The 23,806-nt window shown below is 44.3% G+C and overlaps 1 protein-coding gene and 1 pseudogene across 2 annotated transcripts in view; both read left to right on the top strand.

Annotated features, from left to right (window-relative positions):
- The first annotated feature begins 10,280 nt into the window (after positions 1 to 10,280).
- Positions 10,281 to 23,806, top strand: part of EIF4EBP2 (eukaryotic translation initiation factor 4E binding protein 2) — a 91,636-nt gene continuing 78,110 nt past the window's right edge. Inside the window, exon 1 of one of the 2 annotated variants that reach the window (XM_078643069.1) lies at positions 10,281 to 10,638. In XM_078643069.1, the coding sequence (XP_078499195.1) occupies positions 10,506 to 10,638 (133 nt within the window). In that variant the 5' untranslated portion in view covers positions 10,281 to 10,505. The remainder of the gene's footprint in view (positions 10,639 to 23,806) is intronic. The other variant, XR_013594768.1, reaches the window with a different exon arrangement.
- On the top strand, positions 18,541 to 19,469 carry LOC144756464 (tubulin alpha-8 chain pseudogene; annotated as a pseudogene).

The following is a 23,806-nucleotide window of genomic DNA, read 5'->3' as shown; positions in this document are numbered from 1 at the left end:
AATTTTCCTCGAGCCACTGACCTCACTGCGCGGTAGATTCTCCTCACCACCCGCTATTCTGCCCCCGGGGATTCCAGACAAACATATAACAATTACTAACGAGTTATTAGTACATAGATCAATATAGCAGCATTTCAAAGAAAATCAAAACATTTCATAACATTTCAACACAATTTTCATTTGATCGATCGATACTTTTAGCAGCAAAATAAAATGTTCACAGTTAGCAGCAGTTTACCTATCTACCAATCTTAACTAGTCCAACCTACCTTTAACTAGTCCCTAACCATCATTCTGCTACCAGGAAATTACTGATAGCGCGCGCAGGTCACCCGACTATAATTTTTACCATATGCACATTTGGGTCCATAAATTCAATTTATCATATTTATTAATCGGGTAACCTACACGTTACTACCAGTAACCCAGTTCATTCCTATTTATTTCTAGTGTACCTGACTGACCAATCCTCGTCACAGGTACCTATGATCACAATGGATCAGGGAGCTAGCTGGAAAGATAAGCAGTCACAAAATACAATAACATTTATAATATTTGCACTCTTTGTATTAACCACAGACTCAGGAAGTTTTGAAAACCTTTATCTAGTTCTCATTATCGTCAGAAAGAATAAAATTCACAGTGAGTAAGCTATCAATAATCAGAATAATAAAGATAGTGTAATCATGAAGGAAGTAAATAAGGGGTGAACAACCTTTACAACGCAACTTTTACAACATAGTGCCTTTACAATGCGGTATTTACAACGCAAACCATTACAACGCATTGCGCTGGGGGGCGCTCTAGGATAGGGAATAGATTTAATTTACTATCCAACACCTTCCCTACTATCCACGGGGACTGGAGTTGGAATAGTAAATTAAACTATTCACTATCCAGCACCCCAAAGCGCTATGCGTTGTAAAGGCATGCGTTGTAAATACCGTGTTGTAAAAGCATGCGTTGTAATGTCATAAATCCAAATAAGGCCAACCATTTAGAACAATAAGGAAGGTAAGAACAGGGAACACACTAATAAAATTCTCAGAAATGTTAGACTTGTTGTGGTGTGTCTAAAGGACGGGAAAAATGAGGAACATGCTAGAATGTCACAATTCATATACCCCCGAAAGTGGGTAAGGAACATGTAGCTACAGGGAAGGTAAAAAGTGGAACTCGCTAATAATCCAGAGGAGTCACTTTACTTTGGCTAAAGGAGGGTAAAGAAAAGGAACATCTATTTCATGGATGGTACGTCACAATCTGACTTATAGGATGGGGAGAAAAATTGGAACATGCTAATAAACAGCAAAGTTATAAGACTTTATTTATTGGTCAGCACAGGGAACGTTATGAAAAGAGCAAATGAGCTAATACGATTTTAGCAGTTTCAGAAAGCGAGAAAAAGGACATAGGTATATTTCCTTCATAGATTTATATTTACCTAGAACAGTGTAGAGACCAACCCTGGCCACGGGTCAGTTAAGGACAGTAGAAACCCCAAAGAATTCAGTCGCCAGTAGGCCAGCAGGTGCAGAATGGAAACCCAGGACAGGAAACCAGGTTAGGATCAGGGCAAAACCACCAGGATAAGATCAGCACCCGCAGTTCAGTTACAACGCCTGCGCTACACCTTTTCTGCAGCTATCAGCCAAAACCCCGATTGGGTTCTCGAATTCCCCAGCAAAGTGCTCCGCCAGCACTTAAGGTTATCAAAACCCCGAGTGGGTCTGTGAGACAGTCGGACAGAGTGCTCCACAGCACCTCTGTTTCTGGATCAGCTATTGAGTGCGTAGGGTCAGTGACAGGTCAGCTATTCGGTCAAGCCGGACAACTTCTCCAGCTAAAACTAGGCTAGTTATACTGTTTTCGGGTCAGTGTACCACCCCCCAAATGTTGCAAGTGTAAGGATCCCCAATTTCGATTGGCCAAAAGAGAGGACAGGTCATCTCACCAGCTAGGATTTGACTTTCTCAAGCCCCTAATTTACATTTTATGGGCACGCCTTTCGAACTTCAGGTTCACATGACATCTTGATTTGTACAACAATACATGTTCTATTTACAAATACATTGTAATTCTCTTGGGATCATAGGGTGAGGTTCCCAGGAGCATCGGCTCAGTCAGTCAGCTCCTTGGCAAGGTTGCGAAGGTCATCTGCTCTGGAGACTCGCCGAATCTCGCGCAGACTCAGTTTCACACAAGATGGAGAGCGGCAAGGGAAGGCAGGCCATATTTCGTAATGTACCATAAGATAGAGAAGAATAGTTTTAGAATACAGAAAAATGTAATGCACTGTTTACCATGAATCCCTATACTACTCCCCTTACTTTATAATAACTGTAGCATTATGATTAATGCGGAACAAACAGAATAGCAAAAGAAGCAATGCAAGCATCAGGCATGTGAGAACACAAAGCAGCCATCTTAAGTCTAGTGCGCAAGTGCAAAAAGGTTTCCCACCAGAACTGCGAGTACGTCACGTCACGTGAGTGTGACCGACGCATGCTCAGAAGAAATTCCCGCGTAGCAGCAGCCATATTAGGTTGCAAGCGTATTAGGATTAGTAAACGCATAGGCAAGCTTCACTGGGACACTCTGTGTAAAGTGAAAATATGAAAATTTAGAAAAACAAACATGTTGGTTACATTATTAACGTTATTCGAGGTTCATGAATACAAGCAAAACGCTTTACGTGCGAATTCTTGCTCCATCAACAGTTCGAGACATAGTGCAGCTTCAGAGGCATCACAAAGAGATAGTACAGAGCCCACGGAGCGGCATAGTGGAGTGTGTGGAAGGAAAAAGTTATATGGACATGTATCTGTGCCTGTTGTTTTGGGACATTACGAAACACGTGTCATGTTTGTGGTGAAACATTTGATTTTGCACAAATTGTGATTGATGGCACAACTTATGTTTTGGTGGTGACATTTAACCCGAAGCTAAGGTAATAAATATGAAAATTAGCAGCAAGGTGATCAAATGCATAGTCTCATCATAACTTACTTTATAAAGAATTGTGCTTTATTTCAGCATGTCTTTGTCTGCCTTCTGCTGTCCTTGAACCATCTGCTGGTTGACGGGGTGGACTTGGCTCATCGTCATCAACTGAATCTAAATGAAACAGGTCCAGGAGTATGCCTCTTGTAGCTATGCTGTGCAACATGGCACATGTAGCCACAATTTTACAGTTAGTTTCAGGGCTGTACAGAAGTACACCGCCACTCTTGTGTAGACATCTGAAGCAACTCTTGAGCAGGCCAAAGGCCCTCTCTATCACATTACATGTGTTTTATGCACTACATTGTAATGGTGCTCGCTTTGAGTGGATGGATTAAAATATGGGGTGAGGATGAATGAGCACACAGCATATGCACTGATAAGAGCAAATAATGATACACTGTCATGAGTTACTGCTACTGTACTATGTGCTACAGAGTGTAAACGAGATTTACCTAGTAGATATCCTTCTCCAAATTCACCACCAATTAGCTGTGTGTAGATTCCACTATGGAGAAAAATAAAGGAATTGTTTGTACTACCAGGGAATCTAGCCACTATATCAGGTATGATATTTGAGCCATTGCATATCACATGTATGTTTAATGAATGGCTACATTTCCTATGTCTGAAGATATACTCAACCAATCAATCAAAATCTCTTTATTCGGTTAATTGAAACCATAAAAGTATGCTAGAAGATCCATTGCTAAAAACAGAATATTACATAATCATCGTATAAAAGTCAACCAAACATGATATATGGCCCAGGTTACAGATTGTACATAATAAAAAAAACTGTTGTTAAAGAATAAAGAATATAAATTATAAATATAAATTAAATTAACAGATGTTGATTATTCAACATCGAAAAACCAAAGGTGGTGATGGACGGAGCGTTGACAATACAAACACTCACCCCCAGTCAACTGATCTGGGTTTAATCCATCACCGTTCTTTAGCTCACTCCGCCACCCCAGTTCAGGGTGGTGTGGAGTGCAAAAAAACGATGGATTTGGGCCCAGATCTTTTGACTGGGGGAGTGTGTGACATTGATCCACATTCAGTCCATCACTTGTTGTTTTTTGCAATTGCCGCCCTAAGTGCGCTGGGGATGCCCAGACGTGGGTCCCAGGCACTCCACACCACTTGGAGTCAAGCTAGCCGGGCTGAAGAGAGGTGTTACCTCGAAACCGGTCCGGTCCTCGGATGCTTGATTCCGGTCTGGGAAAGATATGGCTGTTGTAGTTCGGACTGGACTGTTCCCATGGGGCAACAGGGTCAGAGCTGATTTGCATAAAGCCATTATCTGACCCAGGGTGGTGTGGAGTGCAAAAAAACGATGGATTTGGGCCCAGATCTTTTGACTGGGGGAGTGTGTGACATTGATCCACATTCAGTCCATCACTTGTTGTTTTTTGCGATTATTCAACATCTGCAGATATATTAAAGACGGCCTAGCCTGCAGAAAGCCTTTGTTTTTTAAAATTGGCAAAATAAAACATTTGCAGATGCGCAATTAGTGCTCACATAACAAAACAAAATGTAAAGTATCTTGAGTAGAGAAATTGTCACAAGTGGAGGGCCCCAAATCCTCTACCTTCTTCCACCCCTGAGGTTCCGCCAACAAAAAGTGCAGATGGTTGAATCTTAAATCTTGTTAAAAGAAAACGATGGTGGGGCTTAGTAAGTATATCTAGATAAGGCTCCATAGAATAAATGGCTTTTACTATTTGAGGGGCCCGTACTGACGGTTTCCTCAGCTCTCTAGTGTCTCTTTTTGCAAGTGCCATATGGAGGAAGGAAATCTTGACCCACGTTGTATCTTTTTTTATTAATTTTTTAAGTGTATCAAACATCTCTGGGTGTCCTAATAATATGGCTGTTCTTTCCACGTGGCTGATTCAAGGGATACTACTTGCCCTGCCTAATGCTATACAATCCTGTATGATCTCCTGGTTCATTTCTAATTCAGAATTGGTCCAGATCGAAATCCATTTAACTAAAGGGGCCATTCTGATCAAATCTGACACAAAACCAATACCCACTTCCTGATGGATAATATAAGAGGGCATTGATTGTGGTACTGAGAGAAGGCTTCTTAAAAATTCATTTTCAACAATTTGTAGCTCTTCAACATCCTTGTATCCACAAATTTCAGAGACAAAATTTGAAATAGCAATACTTATAGCCCTATATATATTTAACATCGCTTGCATGGGCTTTGCCCCCACCCTTTGCGCAAAATCAAGCACAGCCCCTGTCAATCTGACCACGGCATTTCTGTTAGCTTTCCTTTGCGGTACCCATGTATTCCTGTCGTCAAATAAGACGCCTAGGTACGGGAATGTAGTGACCCTGGTTATTTAATTTCCTTCACAATAATTTGTTTTGGATTTTATTGGTTTGACACCCATAAACATGGTGTGGGATTTGGAGAAATTAACATTCAAGTCCAATGATCCCCTGAAGTCAGCAAAGGAGCTCAGAGGACACTGAAGGCCCAATGATGTCTGGGCTAACAGAGCAGCGTCATCTGCGTACAGAAGCGCTGGTATCAATGTATCTCCCACGCGTGGGATATCCTTGTTAGCTCTGCCCAAAACAAAACCTAATTTGTTTATCTAAAGTGTAAACAGCAAGGGGGCCTAATGCATTCCTGTCTGACTCCTCTTATAATACGTATCCCTTGTGTAAGATTGCCCCTTTGATCAAACCTTACTGTGGCAGAGAGCTCCTTATGCAGGTCGGATAAAAAGTTGACAATGTTTTTATCCATGCCCGTTGAGAGCAGCAAGTCCCAGAGTTTGAATCTGTTCACTCGGTCAAAGGCCGAGGACACATCCATAAAAGCAAGGTGTTGTGTCCCTTGTCCCTTTCTTAGCTATGGTGTACTTCCCGACTAAAAAATACAGGTTGAGACAGTGGTCCATGGTGCCCCTGAATTTCAAAAAGCCACATTGAAGGTTTGACAGAACATTAAGCTCATTGATCCAATCTGTCTGTTTCCTAAGGACTACTCGGCCTAACACTTTAACAGCTGAGTCAATCAATGATATGGGCCTATAACACCTCGGGTCTCCCCTCTGCCCTTTTTTTAAAACTGGAACAATAATTGACTTGGACCAAGATCCTGGCAGCCCATATTGACATGCCATATCAAAAACAGTTGCTAATATTTTTACCATAATGTTGTATTCATCTTAAAAACATCAACAGGGACCCCATCCAGCCCAGGATCTTTATTGCTTGTCATTTGGACAATGGCCACAGCTATTTCTTTCTCAAAAAATCCAAGTTATAAGCTGCAGCCATGGGTGGTGTGGTGTGCCTGTGGGTCCCTGGTCTAACAAGTCACCGTATATATGTTTAAAGTGGTTAAACCACTGTTCTTCCAGTATGTTACAATCCACAGTGGTACCACTAAGGCCAGAAAAAAAAGGTTTGTTAACAAAATCCCATAACTTTGCTCTGTTCTTAATAACATCCACGGATAGCAGGTCACACCAAGCTTCCTGTTTAATTTCTGTTTTGCGGATGCTTAGGGCCTGCTTATACGCTTTCCTAGATGCCGCTATTAAATTCTGTTTTGGGCGTTTTGTTTAATTGCAGAAAGTAACTTATGATGCGCAGCTGTACAGTTATAATCAACCACCTCTCACCGTTATTAGCAAATTCTTTGTTAGGATATGAGAGGGAGATGGCCACTTGCTTGCATATCCTATCAGATGCTATAAGGATCTCTGCTCCTATTGGCCTGCACTCTTGGCATATGTCTATCTCCTTCCCAAGAGTATTCACTAAGTCGCTTTAAAAAAGATCTGGTACTACCTTGGACCATTTAAGTCTACGGCCTTGAGCCATGGTTTTTTTAAGTGGGGACTTGGACAATACACTCTGTTGTAGGTACATCTTTTAAACACCCTCGTAATGTTATATGTATGGGGTTATGGTATGTGACCATTAAACAGCATAATTAGATACCAAGGGTAATAAAACCGCATTAACAGAAATATAATAAATTGTTAAGCTCATGGCCCTTCCTTTAAACAAGGGGATACCCGCCTCTTCATCTATAAGGTTAGGATATATCAACCCAAATTCCACCCAAAAATCCTCTTAAATAACCACCTTGTGGCGTATGTTCAAAATGTGTCTCTGAATACTAATTACGAGGACCCAGGTTATGAGTGACCAAGCAGGTTTGTTTGCACAATTTAATATTAAAATCACCCAATAAAATGATCGAAAACAGGATGGATTGTTTTTCCCTGTATGAATCTAAGAAATGATTTAGACTGCATAAATGTTCGTTCACAGTAAATTTTTCAAAAGAATTATAAAAAATAACAACGAGTACTTTGGGTGCATTTATAGGAGTAATCTCAACCACAAGACAATTGACAATTGACAGACCCAGAATCCAGTTTACAATGGTTACCTCTGACATTTAAGGAAATCAAGGTTATTAGACCACCATTTGGTGGCCTCTGGCGGTAAATGAAGCCTGCATTTATATCCAGCCCCATTCAGGGACTTATCCATGAGTCCCTGAATGGGGGTTGAAGGGGTTTGTGCGACTGGGATAACGGCGCCCTCATCCACGACTGAATGTATATCCCTGACTATAGCTGAGACTGTAGCTGGGATTCCATGCCATAGGGCTACTGTAGGGAGGCATGGGGAGGCGTTGATAGATACTATCCCCCCCAAACCAAGCTGTTCTTCAACATCATGAATTTCCCCTGTCAACGCCCCTACAGCAGTAGATAATTAAGAAATAATTGAAGCACACTTATGCGGGACCTTTACCTTGTTTTACCCCCATCGGTGCTACATGGCAGTTTCTGCTTACCCATGATGGCTTTGAAGATGAAAGAGGGGTGGCCCGGCCCCACCTCGGTCAGGCTTTACCAGGGAACGCCCATGTGCGTCGAGGAGCCCTGGCCGAGATTTAAGCGCCTCCTGGCGCTTGAAACAAAGCATTAGCGGCGTCCGTGCTGCTTAGCAGGCTGGGGATTGTGGTTTGGCCCCCGCGGCCACACAAACAATCAGGAACGGTCTCATTTACAGAGAGAGGACATATTGCAACACCTGTCCCATCAATATAGCCAATGACATGTGGGAATTGTGCTATCAGGTAACATTTCAATTTAGTGAGCTGCAAGTCCTGTGGTGTGTTAGGGAATCTGATGTATTGACTGATTTTCATGAGCATTGCATCCAGACATGCATTAAAAAAGTGTGACACTGCACTTTGGGATACCCCTCCTGCTGTAGCTATTACTACCTGGTAGCTTACTGAGGTTAAGAGGTGCAGGGAACATAACCCCAGCACATGGGTGGGAGTAGCTTTGGCCCTGCAAGTGTGAAGCTGCAGTTGTGGGTCAAGTTCAGCTATTAACTCTGGTATCATTGCAGAATCTAATGCAGCCTGGTCGAACAATGTTATGCGCATTCTGAAAATGCACCTTTGTCTCCTTCCCTGCAAACCTGTCAGGAACCTCATTCTCCTTGTCATGACGTAGAGTGCATCCAGCATTGTGAAAAATGCTGAGGCACTCCGGGCCTGTTTATATAAGTTTCACCTGGGTACCACCTGATTTGAGTTGGTGGTAAATTGCACATGCAAAATCCTCACTTTGCGATTACCTAATTGCGACTTGCAATTTGGTATCACAATTTTAATAAATTGCAAATTTTGTGATTCCCTAATTTTGGGCTGTGAACGCCTTTCATACATTCAGAAAGGCTATTTTGCATTCTCAAAAAATTAAATTTAGCGATTCGCACAGTTTGTGAATGCAGAATCGTTTGATACATATGGCCCATGAATACTTGTAGACATTGTATTTTTTTTAATGCAGTTTTATAGATCGTGAACTCGACCCGAAGGTATTGGAGCACTTTACATGAGTATGTTACTTCACACAAGGACACATTCATTTTTTGGTAGGCAAAGGGTGATTATGTGATTTGCCCAGAGTCACATGATATTGAGCCGACGCCACAACTCGAACCTGGTTCCCCAGCCCCAAAGTCGGCAGCTCTGGTTGTTAGGTCACATGCTTAGGGTTCTTCTTCTCTAACCCGACCAAAAGGCAGCTCTCCACTGGGAGCAGGTTCTGTTCTTCCTTTCCAACGAAAATATATGTGGATTGTAAAGTCTTATCACAAGTTAGCTACAGACCTTCTTATGTAGTTAAGGGCTGGAAACGTATGCTCAGTTCCCATAGACATTGAACGCAAGTTGATCTTCTAAAAAAGTGGTTTCAATGCATACACAATGAACTTTGTAAGCTAAGAAACATTTTATTTGCAAAAATACTATTTAGCAATGCATTTCTTAATACGAACAAGAAATATTGTTTTGAATATGCAAATATCCTACTCAGTCATTATGTGAAATTGGGTGAGAATGGGAAGACTAATCATTACAAACAATATGCTGCTTAGAAAAATAATACATTATATTAAAATCAGAACATTCTGCAGTTATGACTAACATTTCTAAGCATGTCACATTAATGTCAAACTTCTAAATTATTTTTGCATAGTTCTGCAATATTAGGTTCACTTCTAGGTAAAGGAAGCTTGCCTCTTAATATTTATAGGGCAAATACACATAGCTATGTCTGCCTATTGCTGTTTGCAATTTTAAAATGTTAATCTAAATATTTTGCATTTTAGTTAATTTACCGTATTATGTCAGCATGGTTAAGCTATGAATAACTGATTGATTTACATTCCGTCCACATACCCTCTGATTAGTCATATGACCATAAAAGCCTTTGTGATATTGCCTTTTGAGAACAATCCTCCTGAAATATTCATTTCCTGGCGAAATTCCTTTAAAATAATACAATTAATCCCATTTCAAAATGACCGCCAAAGGTACAATCTGTCATGTCCACCAAAGCGTCATAAGTACAGTAGGCGGGTGGGCATTTTTATATACATTCTTTGAAATTATTCTAAAACCGAAAAACAAAAACAATACAGGGCAATGAAAAAAGGAACCTTTGAAAAATTGTATACTACATACCAACCTAATTATATTTACAAATAATATTGCACAAACTATTTTGAAAATATTCGAAAAAGTCAAAATTCTTTCTTTTCTGATACATATAACAAAGTAATAATTATGACATCGTGTTCTCAATATTTTTAATTGATGTCGTTACTTCCAATATTATGTGTATATTCCAAGATGGCCGGCTTTTAGATAAACTCTAGTGGCGGTCGTCAACAAGAACGTGCTTACATCCGTAGTATTTTTTCTATATCTATGCCCCTCGCTGCCGCTGGCTCTCGCTTCCTGACGGAGAGACCGAGCTGAAGGGCGGAGGAGAGTGAGCGAGGAGGTGGCGGCGGAGGTGGGAAGAGAACTAGGGGAGTGAAGAGAGAAAGTAAGGTCCCGTAGATCACGCCTGCCCGGCAGTCCGGCCTAGCAGCGCAGACCTCCGCCCCAGAAGCCACGGTCTCAGCACAGCCCGGACATGAACACTGGACACCACCACAGCCAGAGCAGGGCCATCCCCACCAGAACCATCTCCATCAGCGACACAACGCAGCTACCTCATGACTATTGCACCACGCCTGGAGGCACCCTCTTCTCCACCACCCCAGGAGGTGAGGGGCTGTTGGTGTGATTTAATGTTTAAAAGAGGTTGCAAAGGGCGGTGCTAGAGTGGCATATCTGGGTATGCAGGGGCCAGTCGGCTTTGACGCATGTGTTGATAACATTGCATGCGAGTGGCTGGGTGTGCGTGCGAGGTTGGGTTGAGTACTCGGTATGTCGGCACATGTGGCGCTTAGCCTATAGGGCCACATGTTCACATGTTGTGCATAGAGGTTAAAGGGCACATGGTCTCACAGCGCATGTGCCTCTAGACCTGCGATGCACGCAGTTTCTTTGCCAACTAAAGGGAGGAACAACGGTGACCTGCTGTGCGCCCTAAAACAAGTAAGGAAAATCAGCATCATCTCATGGTCGGGTAGTTGAAAATCTGTTGTTTCAGACCGCTGAGGCACGTTGTCGTGAACAATATGTGGCCCTAAAGGTGGCAGAGCGTTGCTTTGAAGCCCTCCGCTTGTGGGACACATTGTCTTGCAGGCCATGGGCCCAGTTTTTGATGAACTGGCATTTTTTTGCGTGTGGCGAAGATGAACATATAAGCATTTTAATTGTATTCTCCTATACTGCCTTTTAATTCCAATATATGTCGTAGTCGTTCAGTGTTTGTGTACAAACCTTGCAAATGGAGTGTACCCTACAACTTACCAGAGCAATGCGGTGTAACCTGCAATTTAATTAGTGATCCTGCGTAAGGTTACGATAGGGCCAGTGTTGCTACAATCTTTTTGGAGCAGTGGCCTTTTTGAATGGAAAGTGAGGTTTCTTGAACTCGTTTGGTGCATGCTTTATATTTCATGGTATAAAACGAGTGTCTGTCCTTTCGTGGGTAGTAATGCTTGCAGGAATAGGCTAGGGTGTAGCCGCTTTTCAGCTTAATACCGTTTGTAGAACCACATGCTCCCCTCGAATTAATCACCAGACGCTTCTGTATGCACCCCCTTACACCCGATAAAAAAAACACAAGCCTAGGCCCGTACTTGTATTGCTCAAGACCATTTGATCCGGCAACTTGGCCTTAGTGTGAGCTAAAGCAGTTGGTGCGGTATTTGTAAACAAACGCGTAGAAAAGAGAACCCGTGATTGTTTCGCAATGGGGGGATGGAGAGACTTACTTATTTCTAAGTAGACTGCAGCCATGTACACTTTATTCAGCGTGTGCTGTATCACAAAGTATTTTTTTAATGTAATCGTAGTTATTTCGAGTACTTTTTCCTTAACTTTATTTCGGTAGCATTTCCTTTCCTGTGCGTGAACGAAACGTTATGAAAAAAATACAAGTCGTGTTCGGGAAAAATATACAAAGGACATTTTTATGGAAGCACGTCAGGCCCTGCCCTTTTCTTGGGACGCCAATTCCTAGAAATGCTGCTGCTTGAGGCATGCGTGGTCAAGTGTTGGTAGTTCTCCCTCTGCATCCTGCACTCACAGTGAGGCAGAGAGTCGTAAACGATCGCCAAAGGAATCTTACAAATTTACACCGACTGACAGCTTTTTTAAAATGTTAAACGCCAGGCTTCTGGGGCATGGACGTAGATTGAACTTCTGCATGACGGAATGCAGAATTGGTATGTTTTCACACCGCTGGGCCTTAAAGTTCACTAACCTTTCTTTAATTTCAACATGTTTTTATTGATTTTTTTTTCTAACATAAAACAGTCAAAGTAGAAATTTCGTTACAGGGTTTCCAGCCATAGGTCACTGTTTTGGTGGCTTCTCATTAGATTTTTCGTGCTAGGCTGACCCTCCCCCTATTCAATTGCCCCCTCGACGGTTGGGGGATGTTACCTATTTTCTCTTTACATATTTTTCCACCCACAACCCGCTTTTGTGTACTTTGATTTTGTTGTTGTTTTTTTATTGGAAGCAAAGTCCATTAGCCCCTTTGCTGGTAGGCCCCCCACGCTTCGCCTTTTTTTTTTTGCCTATTTGGGGTAGTTCACGCTTAGATCCCTGTAACTTTTTGACCACAAGGTATTCACGCCAAATTTGCGTCCTTTTCTTCCACATCATGGGGATATTAAAGGTACCCAGGGTTTGTTGAGTCCCCTGGAGGGGACCGAGAAATTAGCCAAAACACAGCTAAATGTTTTGTTTGTTGGAAAAATGGGAAAAAGGTGCTGCAGAGGAGTGGTTTTTCCCCTGCAAATAGTGTCAACAAAGGGTTTGTGGTGCTGAAATCACCACCTTCCCAGCTTTCAGAGACTGACAGACTCTTGTCAGAGAACCACATTTTTTTTGTTTACAGTTTTGGCATTTTACTGTGAACCTATTTTTGCTATTTTTTGTGCTTTCAACCTCCTTCAGTTAATGGTAAAAATGGGTATGAACAAAATAATGGATCCTGTGAAGCTATACATTTCTGAAAAGTAAACAATTAAGAATTCAGCAAGGGGTCATTGTGTAGACCCTTCAAGGTTTTCTGATAGAAACTAACAGTTGAAAATAGAAAAAATTGAAAATGAGTTGAAAAAAACAGCCATTTGTGCCAATGTTTTCACCTGTGACTTATAAGTATGACAGATTTTTTTAAAGCAATATATCGTTATATCCTCTGGACCCTTCTGGTTGTGGGGATATATAGGACCTGTAGGTTCACCAAGAACCCTAGAAACCCAGAGCCAGTAACTGAGTTGCATCTTGCAATGGTTTTTTATTGTGTACAGAGTGTATAGCAATTAATTTGGGAAATGGGAACAAAATATAGAGTTTAGAAACAGTAGCTATTTGCACATCTCCTAAATTGTGGGGACCCATACTAGCATGTGAATAATAGGAGATTTTTCAAAGTGACTTATTTTTTTTAGGTCGAGGACCGTCGCACTGCGTAGCAGTGGGCGGAGCCCTCGAGATTTAATGTTTCTTAGGGGGGGGGCTTGGAACCCGCCCTCTTCTTATTGGCTGGCTTCCTAAACTGAGGCCAGTCATTGGAGGAGAGGGGCGTCACTCGGTTCAAGCCCCGTCTTTTTGCAATTCGGGGGCGTGTTTTTTAGGTTCTTTCTATCTGTGACGTCTTCAGTCACTCAAACCTAAAAAACACGCCCCCGAATCGCAAAAAGACCGTGTGTTTCTCCATATCTGCCTCGCCTCGGAGAAACGTGGTCGTGTGGAGCGCTCCTCTCTTGTTTGGGGTAGGCGTGGAGTCCTCGGAATGCGAGAGAAAGGGCTTTGTGAGGTTAATTGTGAGATTAGTTAAATGGGGAAACCACAAACCCGGCGTGCCTTTCACCCAGGCGATACGACTTTAAAATTGCTATTGTATACTCTGAGTGAGGAAACTTTCCCTAAAGAGCTGCATCTCTGGTTTCCTTTTATTTTTTCCCCCTGCATGTCATCTTCTTTTTGATTGTATCAGAAAAGGGCCTGCTCGATGTGCCTTTATTCCTCTCTTGCTGCAGATAATAAGTATGTAGTGCTTGCTACCTCACTCAAGTAATTTCTAAGCGCTGTAAATACTAGGTGTTACTATTACCGATTAAAGGGCTCTCATTTGCCAGCTTGTTTCACGAACAGAACAGCGTCTTAAGCGGTCAGGAGTGCGACTGACATATGTCCTGGGTTCATGTGTGGTTGACACGAGCAACGTGTGTGTCTGTGTGGAGGGTGGTAGTGGAGGGTCAGCTATGTGCCTGTCAGACCCCAAGGGGTGGCTCAATCATCACTCCTCGAGTGCCCCTTCATTTCCTTCCGAAGGGCACATAGGCACAGCTTGTTTCCTGGGTCACCGCCATGTTAAGCTCTCTGGGAGGAAACATCTGCGTCACTGCCCCTCCCTCCAGGTCTCCCTTTCGCCTCCTTCCTACCACCCTGCTGCCCTCAACACAAAGCAGATGACACCACTCAAACAGTTGCAAAAGCAGACGGGGGAGAAAAACAGCTAGAGTCCTGGCTTTCTGTGTTCTTATGAACAAAGCTGAGGTGGCGAGAAGGGGTCGCATCATCCATTCATCCAGCCATCCATCCAGGTCTTCTTATTTTGCTCACTAAGCTGGGTTCCATTTAGAGAGCACAGATCCGAACAAGAAGCATGTAACCCCTGGCAGCCTGTATGCCAGTTATTTAGGCTGTATGTTGCCCACTGCGGCGTAAGGCAAGGTGAAGGGGCCCCACTCAGAATGTGCCGAGGGGCCCCTGACACTGCTATAACTTATGTATTCACACTTTAGGTCAAATGGAGGCACCGCAAGGACTGCAGGGGTCGGCGTCACGGCACGTCCATCATGTGTGCCCAAAGCGTCTGCCTGTGCCTTGATTCTTGTGTAAAATAAAAGGCCCAGATTAAGGTTGTCACAGGTATAGGGGCTTGTGTAACTAGGAAAATCAGACGGAGGAAAAAAAGAGCGTTTTTTTATATTTGTCCACGTTTTTCTCCAGTTCTAATTTCGGGAAGGGATGCAATAGTGGCTGTTGGTACTGAAAAAATCAAATATGTGAGTAAACAAAATCTTTTGCTGTTCCTAGTGGCGGGGCAAGGATGTTCTTGGTCGTAACACAAGCTAGGTGAATGGGCCCCACCCCAAGTAGTGGGCTAGTAGCCGACAGACATATTTTGGGTCCGGAAGGCTTCTCCCACTCCTGTGCCCTGGTGCAACTGCACCTGCTGCACCATTGATAGCTGCACCCATTGCTGCTCCGCGACTGATCGAAGTTCAGGGAGATGTGGTTAACATGAACATGGATAGTAGGGTGTAATGAGGACCCAAACCTTCAGTGTTTGCCAGCAGGTCAGAATGCCACCGGTTATTAAAAGCGCCGGCCTCCGATACCGGGTAAGCCTCAGCTCCACGCTTATTCAAATGGAGGGTTTCGGGTGGCATACTTAGGGATGAGTAGTTATCGGGGGTGCTGGAAAATCTCGGGGATCGGCGATGGCCGCACCATTTGATCCTGGGGCCGTGGGCAGGAAGAGTGGCAGACTGGATGGTCCGGTGGTCCTTATATGGTAATGACCCACATAAGAGGGGAAGGGTGGGCTGTACACATCAAAGGCCACAGACATCCACGCCCCCTGTCAGTTTCTTGCACTGGAACAGAGGCCTTTTTGATGGATAAATAAAACAAGCATTTACAATGCAATGGTCTCTGCATTATTAAAGGTAGAGCTATTAGCATTGCTCATGGAATGTTTTTTTCATTTTCTTTTTTCAAACATAAATAAATGGTATTGTGATTTACAATGGCAATAGGTGAGCATTAGACAGTAGTCTTCCCGGACACAGACACACACACGCACACACACACACGCACACACACAGACGGCTGTGTGTGTGTGTGGCTCTGTCTGTGTGTGTGGCTCTGTCTGTGTGTGTGTGGCTCTGTCTGTGTGTGTGTGGCTCTGTCTGTGTGTTTGTGGCTCTGTCTGTGTGTGTGTGGCTCTGTCTGTGTGTGTGTGGCTCTGTCTGTGTGTGTGTGGCTCTGTCTGTGTGTGTGTGGCTCTGTCTGTGTGTGTGTGGCTCTGTCTGTGTGTGTGTGGCTCTGTCTGTGTGTGTGTGGCTCTGTCTGTGTGTGTGTGGCTCTGTCTGTGTGTGTGTGGCTCTGTCTGTGTGTGTGTGGCTCTGTCTGTGTGTGTGTGGCTCTGTCTGTGTGTGTGTGGCTCTGTCTGTGTGTGTGTGGCTCTGTCTGTGTGTGTGTGGCTCTGTCTGTGTGTGTGTGGCTCTGTCTGTGTGTGTGGCTCTGTCTGTGTGTGTGGCTCTGTCTGTGTGTGTGGCTCTGTCTGTGTGTGTGGCTCTGTCTGTGTGTGTGGCTCTGTCTGTGTGTGTGGCTCTGTCTGTGTGTGTGGCTCTGTCTGTGTGTGTGGCTCTGTCTGTGTGTGTGGCTCTGTCTGTGTGTGTGGCTCTGTCTGTGTGTGTGGCTCTGTCTGTGTGTGTGGCTCTGTCTGTGTGTGTGGCTCTGTCTGTGTGTGTGGCTCTGTCTGTGTGTGTGGCTCTGTCTGTGTGTGTGGCTCTGTCTGTGTGTGTGTGTGTGTGTGGCTCTGTCTGTGTGTGTGTGTGTGTGTGTGGCTCTGTCTGTGTGTGTGTGTGTGTGTGTGGCTCTGTCTGTGTGTGTGTGGCTCTGTCTGTGTGTGTGTAAAGTAAAGTCCACATTTGTAAAGCGCACAATCACCCGTAAGGGTCTCTAGGCGTGTGTGTGGCTCTGTCTGTGTGTGTGTGTGTGTGTGGCTCTGTCTGTGTGTGTGTGTGTGTGTGGCTCTGTCTGTGTGTGTGTGTGTGTGTGGCTCTGTCTGTGTGTGTGTGTGTGGCTCTGTCTGTGTGTGTGTGTGTGTGGCTCTGTCTGTGTGTGTGTGTGTGTGTGTGGCTCTGTCTGTGTGTGTGGCTCTGTCTGTGTGTGTGTGTGTGGCTCTGTCTGTGTGTGTGTGTGTGGCTCTGTCTGTGTGTGTGTGTGTGTGGCTCTGTCTGTGTGTGTGTGTGTGTGTGGCTCTGTCTGTGTGTGTGGCTCTGTCTGTGTGTGTGGCTCTGTCTGTGTGTGTGGCTCTGTCTGTGTGTGTGGCTCTGTCTGTGTGTGTGGCTCTGTCTGTGTGTGTGTGTGTGTGTGGCTCTGTCTGTGTGTGTGTGTGTGTGTGTGTGTGGCTCTGTCTGTGTGTGTGTGTGTGTGGCTCTGTCTGTGTGTGTGTGTGTGTGGCTCTGTCTGTGTGTGTGTGTGTGTGTGTGTGTGGCTCTGTCTGTGTGTGTGTGTGTGTGTGTGTGTGTGTGTGTGGCTCTGTCTGTGTGTGTGTGTGTGTGTGTGGCTCTGTCTGTGTGTGTGTGTGTGTGTGTGGCTCTGTCTGTGTGTGTGTGTGTGTGTGTGGCTCTGTCTGTGTGTGTGTGTGTGTGTGTGTGGCTCTGTCTGTGTGTGTGTGTGTGTGTGGCTCTGTCTGTGTGTGTGTGTGTGTGTGTGGCTCTGTCTGTGTGTGTGTGTGTGTGTGTGGCTCTGTCTGTGTCTGTGTGTGTGTGTGGCTCTGTCTGTGTCTGTGTGTGTGTGCGTGGCTCTGTCTGTGGCTCTGTGTCCGCAAATACTCTCTACTACTCTCTAATGCTCACCTATTGCCATTGTAAATGACAATAACATTTATTTGTTTTTTAAAAAAATGAAAAAAAGTCATGAGCAATGCCAATAGCTCTACCTTGATATGCATTGTCTTCTATTTGGAAGGCAGAAATGCATCGAAAGTCAATAGGTAATAATAGTTGCTCTACAATTTTGTTCCACAAAGTAAAGTCTATTGATACAAATTTTACCTCAATTGTGTGGATAGGTCTAGTGCCAGCGAAAGGAAACCACCCAAAACGCAGCAAGGACGTACTACATTTTTACAGTGAAAATGTACCCTTTTTCTGCAAAGTGCCTAGCTGTAGATTTTGAACCCTAGCTCTGATGGCACCTAGGGAAACATAGCAAACCTATACATTTTTGAAAACTAGACACCCAGGCAAAAGGTGACTTGTCTGACTTGTTGCCCAAAATACTTAGCAAACTTCAAACTTTGTATAAAAATAACCCTTTGTCTCACATTTTTGTGATGAAAAGTTCAAGGTAGCCTGGCTGAGGGATGTTCACCAGGAAAACAGATTCCAGGATGCTTGTTTCTGGTCCAGGGAAGGCTTGGCAGTTCGAGCTGGATTTTTCCCATGAGGAACAGGGTCAAGATTGATGTGAAAGGAGCTAAAGAACGATGATGGATTCAACCCAAATTTGTGACTGGGTGCAAGTGTCTGAAAAGTTTAAGCGCTCCGTCCATCATACTTCTAATACATTGTCTCCCACTTTTAGATTACCCATATAAGATTTTAGTCATGGACTTAGTTTTTGCTGTATTTAACTCCAAACCCCGTTGTTTGCAGAAAACCAAGAATTCATTTACCACAATTTGCAGATCCATATTTAAAAAAAAAAAATTTTTTTTTTTTTAATATTAACATGGTCTCCTGGGATTCCAGGTTTTCCACAGCTTCCGAGGAGGGACAGGTTCTGGATTTGCTGACTTGGTGATGGAGCAGCATTCCGTGGATTACAGCAAGATAGCTGTTCTAGAACTTTCCTTCTACCCATCTCCAAGGGTGTCTACTGCAGTAGTGGAACCCTGTAACTAGATTCTTACCACCCATACGATGTTGGAATATTCCAACAGCTAAATCATGATGGACAATGAGGCCATTTATAAAATTTGCAAGAGCATTCTAAATGTAAAGCATCCATCCTACTGCAACTCAAACCGCTTGATTGGGCAGGTGCTGTCTTTCATTACAGCTTCCCTCCGATTTGATGAGTATTGAATATTGACCTTGAGTTCCAAATAAACTTTGTGCCATACCCTAGAATCCATTTCCCACTGCTCACCTATGTATCCATTATATCTGCTGAAAGGGCTTACCATGAAGCAGCTCTCAGTGCTAGAAATAACCAACTCTTGCTTTCAGTGCTCAAACAAAATGGTTAAATGTTATCCTAGTCGTTGTAAATATATGGTCTACTGCTTGCTGTACGTTGGGGGTGACGTGTCCAAAGATGTCAATGCATCAGTAGCTTAAACTAAGACCAGGAGATAAATCTAGTTTGTCCCACTGGGTTCAAGTGGAAATTAATTACCAACCTCCAATGGTAAACCCAGGTGAAATTTAGCTGAAGTTTGCCTAGTAGACTGTATGTTGAGTAACACTACTGCTATTGCTGAAGACTGGGTCCTGCTTGACCACATATTTGACTGTATGTTTGCTAAGAGGGCTTTTGTGCATTAGTACTTTTGTGACAGAATGGGGGAAGGGAGTTTTCTGAAGCCTGAGAAGACAAGGCTGCCCTAGAGTGAGAGTATGAAGAAGCAGGAGCAGAGTCTTCTGGTAAAACTGATAACTGAGGAGGATTATTGAATTTAACACTGACTAGCTGAAACATCTGCCCCTGTATGTTTGGCTAGCACTCTGTGCTATTTAGGTCTATACTTTTTTAGGTTTCGTAACCTGGCGAGGGGCGAAGCCACTCCCAGATCGAAATCTGTTGTTTCTAATAGTGAGGTTAGGACAGCCTCTGTTTCCAATTGGCTAGCTCCATAAATGGAGGCTAGCCATTGGGAGACAGAGGCTGTCAATCGCGCTTTCTCTTGAAAACGCGATTCGGGGGCGTTTCGCGGTGTTTTTTTAAGCCCCGCCCCTTTGTCCTGGGCCGCGCTGCCATTGGCTGCCGGCCCGGGACACCCCCGTGACGTCATTCCCGGGCCGCGCTGTGATTGGCTGCCGGCCCGGGACACCCCCGTGACGTCAGCCAATCACAGCGCGGCCCGGGACCTGACTTGTTTTTTTATGCAAACATTCATCAATTCTGACATGGCATAGCACTTTATCCGCGCAGCACGTGTGTAGATGTAAACCCCTTATGATAGCTTTGTTAGTTGGATTAAGACCCGTGTCCTACAGCAGCCACCTCTTCTCCAACCTACTAACCGAGTGGGACCTCACGTCCTGCATGACCTGTACGGTTTGCGCTTCCGTCACTTTGCAGTTGAAGATCAGTTGCATTTAATTTTTGATGCAGGACCGGTGTGTACGTTCTTTGTGGTTAACCTGGTTGAATTATGCAAAGCCTTTTACGAATTCAATGCGGGACCGCTCCCAATGAAGCGCCAGCAAACAGTTTTCCTTAAAGCGGTAAAGTATTTTGTAACATTAAAACATCCATGTAATTGGGCGATTGTTAGGATTTATTTGTAAGACTTTAATATCTAACCTCTGTTCCCATCGATGTCGTTTATAAATACAGAAATAAATCATGTTAATTAAATAATGGCTTAAATCCAAATGGATTTTTTTAAATCCTGTTCTATGTGAGACCATATGACCCTTTCGGTTACAGAGTTGCATAGGAGCTGCCAAACTAGCTTGAAAAATCTTCAAAGATTAAGCTTAATAAACCAACCATGGCAGAGTGAGAAAGAACCCAAGCGGCAAGTACCTCCGCGCCGGGTTCTTGGAGGGTGTTTAAGATGTGTGCGCGCGAGGGCAGTGCAGAAGGGCTCGAGAACAGATCCCAGTACCGAGCGCCCGAAGCAAGCAGACTGCAGAGTGGGTTGGATATGGATCGGTGCTACCGGTCGTCTTCGAGATCTCGTCAAGTGATTTATTCATGTCGAGAGCAAGCCTCCTCCGTCGTAGAGGATGAAATATCAGCATGACACTGGAGCGTGACCAGCGCGCTGCTCTTCCAGAAAGGGTGACGAGAGGGGGTTATACTGTTACATTACACAAGCAAGCCATGATATCCTAGCACACATTCGAACCGTTCCATGCAGTTTGAGCGGGTACACAACTATTCAGTAGTGTTTTGCGAGGGCTGCCTCCAGACAAAAAAAAAAAAAACTGTGCTCCTGAAATTTCCCTTCCCAAAGGTGACCATTATCCTAATCTAAATCATGTCGGACCGTTCGGCTGAATTAATGGCATTGGGGCAGGACCTCTTGTGGTTTAGTAACATGACCGTGTTGATACTTATTAGCACTTTTAATGTAAAAGTGTGTCCCAAAGCTGCGTTGTACATACAGCTCCTCCCATCTTAAAATCAGGGTTGGATTGTGATAAAATAGGTCCGGTCACCCTAAAAAAAAAATAGGTCCGGTCACCCTAAAAAAAAAAGTGTCCCACATTTGCGGATTGCGCTTTATTACAAAACACTGCTTCCGTGTTTTACGTGTTACAAAGGAGGATGGGGTCGCTAAAGAGGCGTGTTTTTTCGAAACTTCGCCGATTTAAAAAAAAAAATGCAAATGTTACACTGACTCTTTGTGCACGGATTATCTCACAGTAGTGAACCCCACACCGTACTATAATTGAGGCCACTTATGCTTAGCTCCCCCCCCCCCACTGCTCAATCTACATACATTAAAAGGGCCGGCCCAGGGAGAGACTGGGAATTGGTATACAGGTGGTGGTAGAGGCCAATCTGCCTCTGGTGAGGCCGCTTAGGCCCCCACTGGGCTGCTGGCAGCATCTATACAGCCCAAATCGGCCACCACGCTGGCAAAATAGCAGGCCTCAGCTGCAACCGAGATACCGGCCCATTGCCCGCCTCAATTCCATCCTGCTTCCAAGAAGCAGGCGCTGATGGACCACTCATGCGCACTGCTGCCTAAAACTGATCACAAGCCACCTGCACTGCACCTCCCTAAAGTCGTGGGTGCATGCCTAAAGTTCAAAGAACTTTAAACAGAAGTCATCATCGAAGATGCATTTCAAATCATTTAAAAGCCAAGTTACTTTGAGCAAGAGAAAGGTTTCGATATTTAGAACAGCTTTGTACAAATACGCAGTCTTCTCACCACCTACACTGAAGGTACGCTTCACCCCTGGCTGGAAATCAAGTAGCTGCACGCCGGGTCCAAGCTCTTAATACTTCCACCGCCTCTAAAGACACGATTGTGGTTTGGCCGGACTCACAGTAAGCGAGTATTACTCGATAAGCTGCCGCAACGCATAAGCAACACAAGACGAGTTCAATGCTGATCATATTCACTGAGCGCGCACACACACACTGCATGTTTAAAGAGTTCCATTTTTACATACTATTGGGTTGGTTTGTTTACATTCCATTCTCCAGGCGTGGCTTGCGTGCGACAGCAATGCAGGTGAAAAGCAAAATGCCCAAGGATAGCAGAGTTATTATGCGAAACAGGAAATAACAGCAGGTTTTATAAACAAATTGGGAAAGTTAATCAGAGCTCCTGCTTGCATAAAAATACGTAACCTGCTAGTGCCCCGACTCTAGCCGTGATCCTTATAACGTGTCCATCCTGTGCATTTTGCTGTTTGTTTACACATTGAATAAAAGGCTAGCCGCTGTATTTTGTCAGCAGTTAGTACTTTGCTTTTCTCAGGAGATCTGCAGTCGGAAAAGAGGTGCAGCCTGAGCATCTAACCCGCCCCCTCCAATCCCTGGAAAGCAAAGGATGGGTGAGATCTGAACAATGAGGGCAGCACACGTCTACTTTCAGGCTGACTCAATCGTTCTCGTACCACAAACACTGGCATAGGGAGAAGTAACACATGCAGGAGAAGGGCGGGGGTCACAAGATGCTATACGCAAGTATTTTAGGTGCCGGTATCGGGCACTACCCCATCCAGCAAAGAGCCTGTTAAGTTAACCAAATCTGCAAACCTCACTCGCTCAACACACCATCCTCGAATACACACAACACACCACACCCAATGTCACGTGGCTGGAGCTTGCATGCAGAACCTCTTCGGACCCTGCACCATAGAAAACGTGCACAAGCTCGCACGCGACGCCTTTTCACAGCACCAAATGGCAACGCAACCGTCGAAGTTATAAAGCTACACAAAAACATCAACTCACAAGACAAAGTACTAGCAACCAAGCATGTCCGGACGAGTCAACTTAACGGACGAGAGCGCGCGCACCTCTGCTCATCACACCCTGCTCACTGCCAAACGCAAGAAGTTGGAAAACAACCGATTTTGAGGGGGAGACACGACAGGTATTTGTGAGCGCTGATAGACGAGGCGGACACACAACAAAAGGCACAAACAACGCTCGTTTGCCAAGCGACGACGCAATTTGAAGTAAGCAGAGCTTTGCAAGAAAAGACAATGAGACCATTAATTAAATATACAGAGACCAGCAGTCGGCAGACGTCATCAGTTCCGGGTAGCCTGGGACATGGTGTTACTTTGCTTACAACCCCCATCTCCAATCGATGGTACGCACTACCTATATATACATATGCTCAAGCGCCTGTCGTGTGCATAGCTTGGGGGATAAATCGTCCAAAATATCTTACGGGCTGTGAAAATACATTGGTTTGATGAGAAGCAACTGGAGTTGCATTATGATAACAGTCAAATGTACGCATCCAGGGTTCTTAGACGTTATCTGCATAAGACTCTTACCACCCACAGAGAACAGGATTAGGAACACAGAGGGAAGAGATTGACACCACACAATGGTGGGAATGCAGCAACACCAACAGGCTGCTAAAGTCTGCCCAGCAAACTTCGTTTTGTTAGATGCGACACTAGGGAGGAGTGACAACTGTATGAATGTCGTAGGTCTGCAAAAAAGTTGATAAAGCATGCTTAAACTGGCTTGAATTCTCTTAGCCTCGAAGCGAGTTACCTGGACATACCAAGAGATCACACAGGGGAGGGGCCCTCCGAGCTCGAGGCGGGATACGAGGCAAACCTAGGG

This window comes from Lissotriton helveticus, chromosome 5_1, assembly GCF_964261635.1.
Source record: "Lissotriton helveticus chromosome 5_1, aLisHel1.1, whole genome shotgun sequence".
Classification (NCBI taxonomy): Eukaryota; Metazoa; Chordata; class Amphibia; order Caudata; family Salamandridae; genus Lissotriton; species Lissotriton helveticus.
Note: the sequence above shows the minus strand (reverse complement) of the source record. Positions and strands in the feature narration are given on the sequence as shown.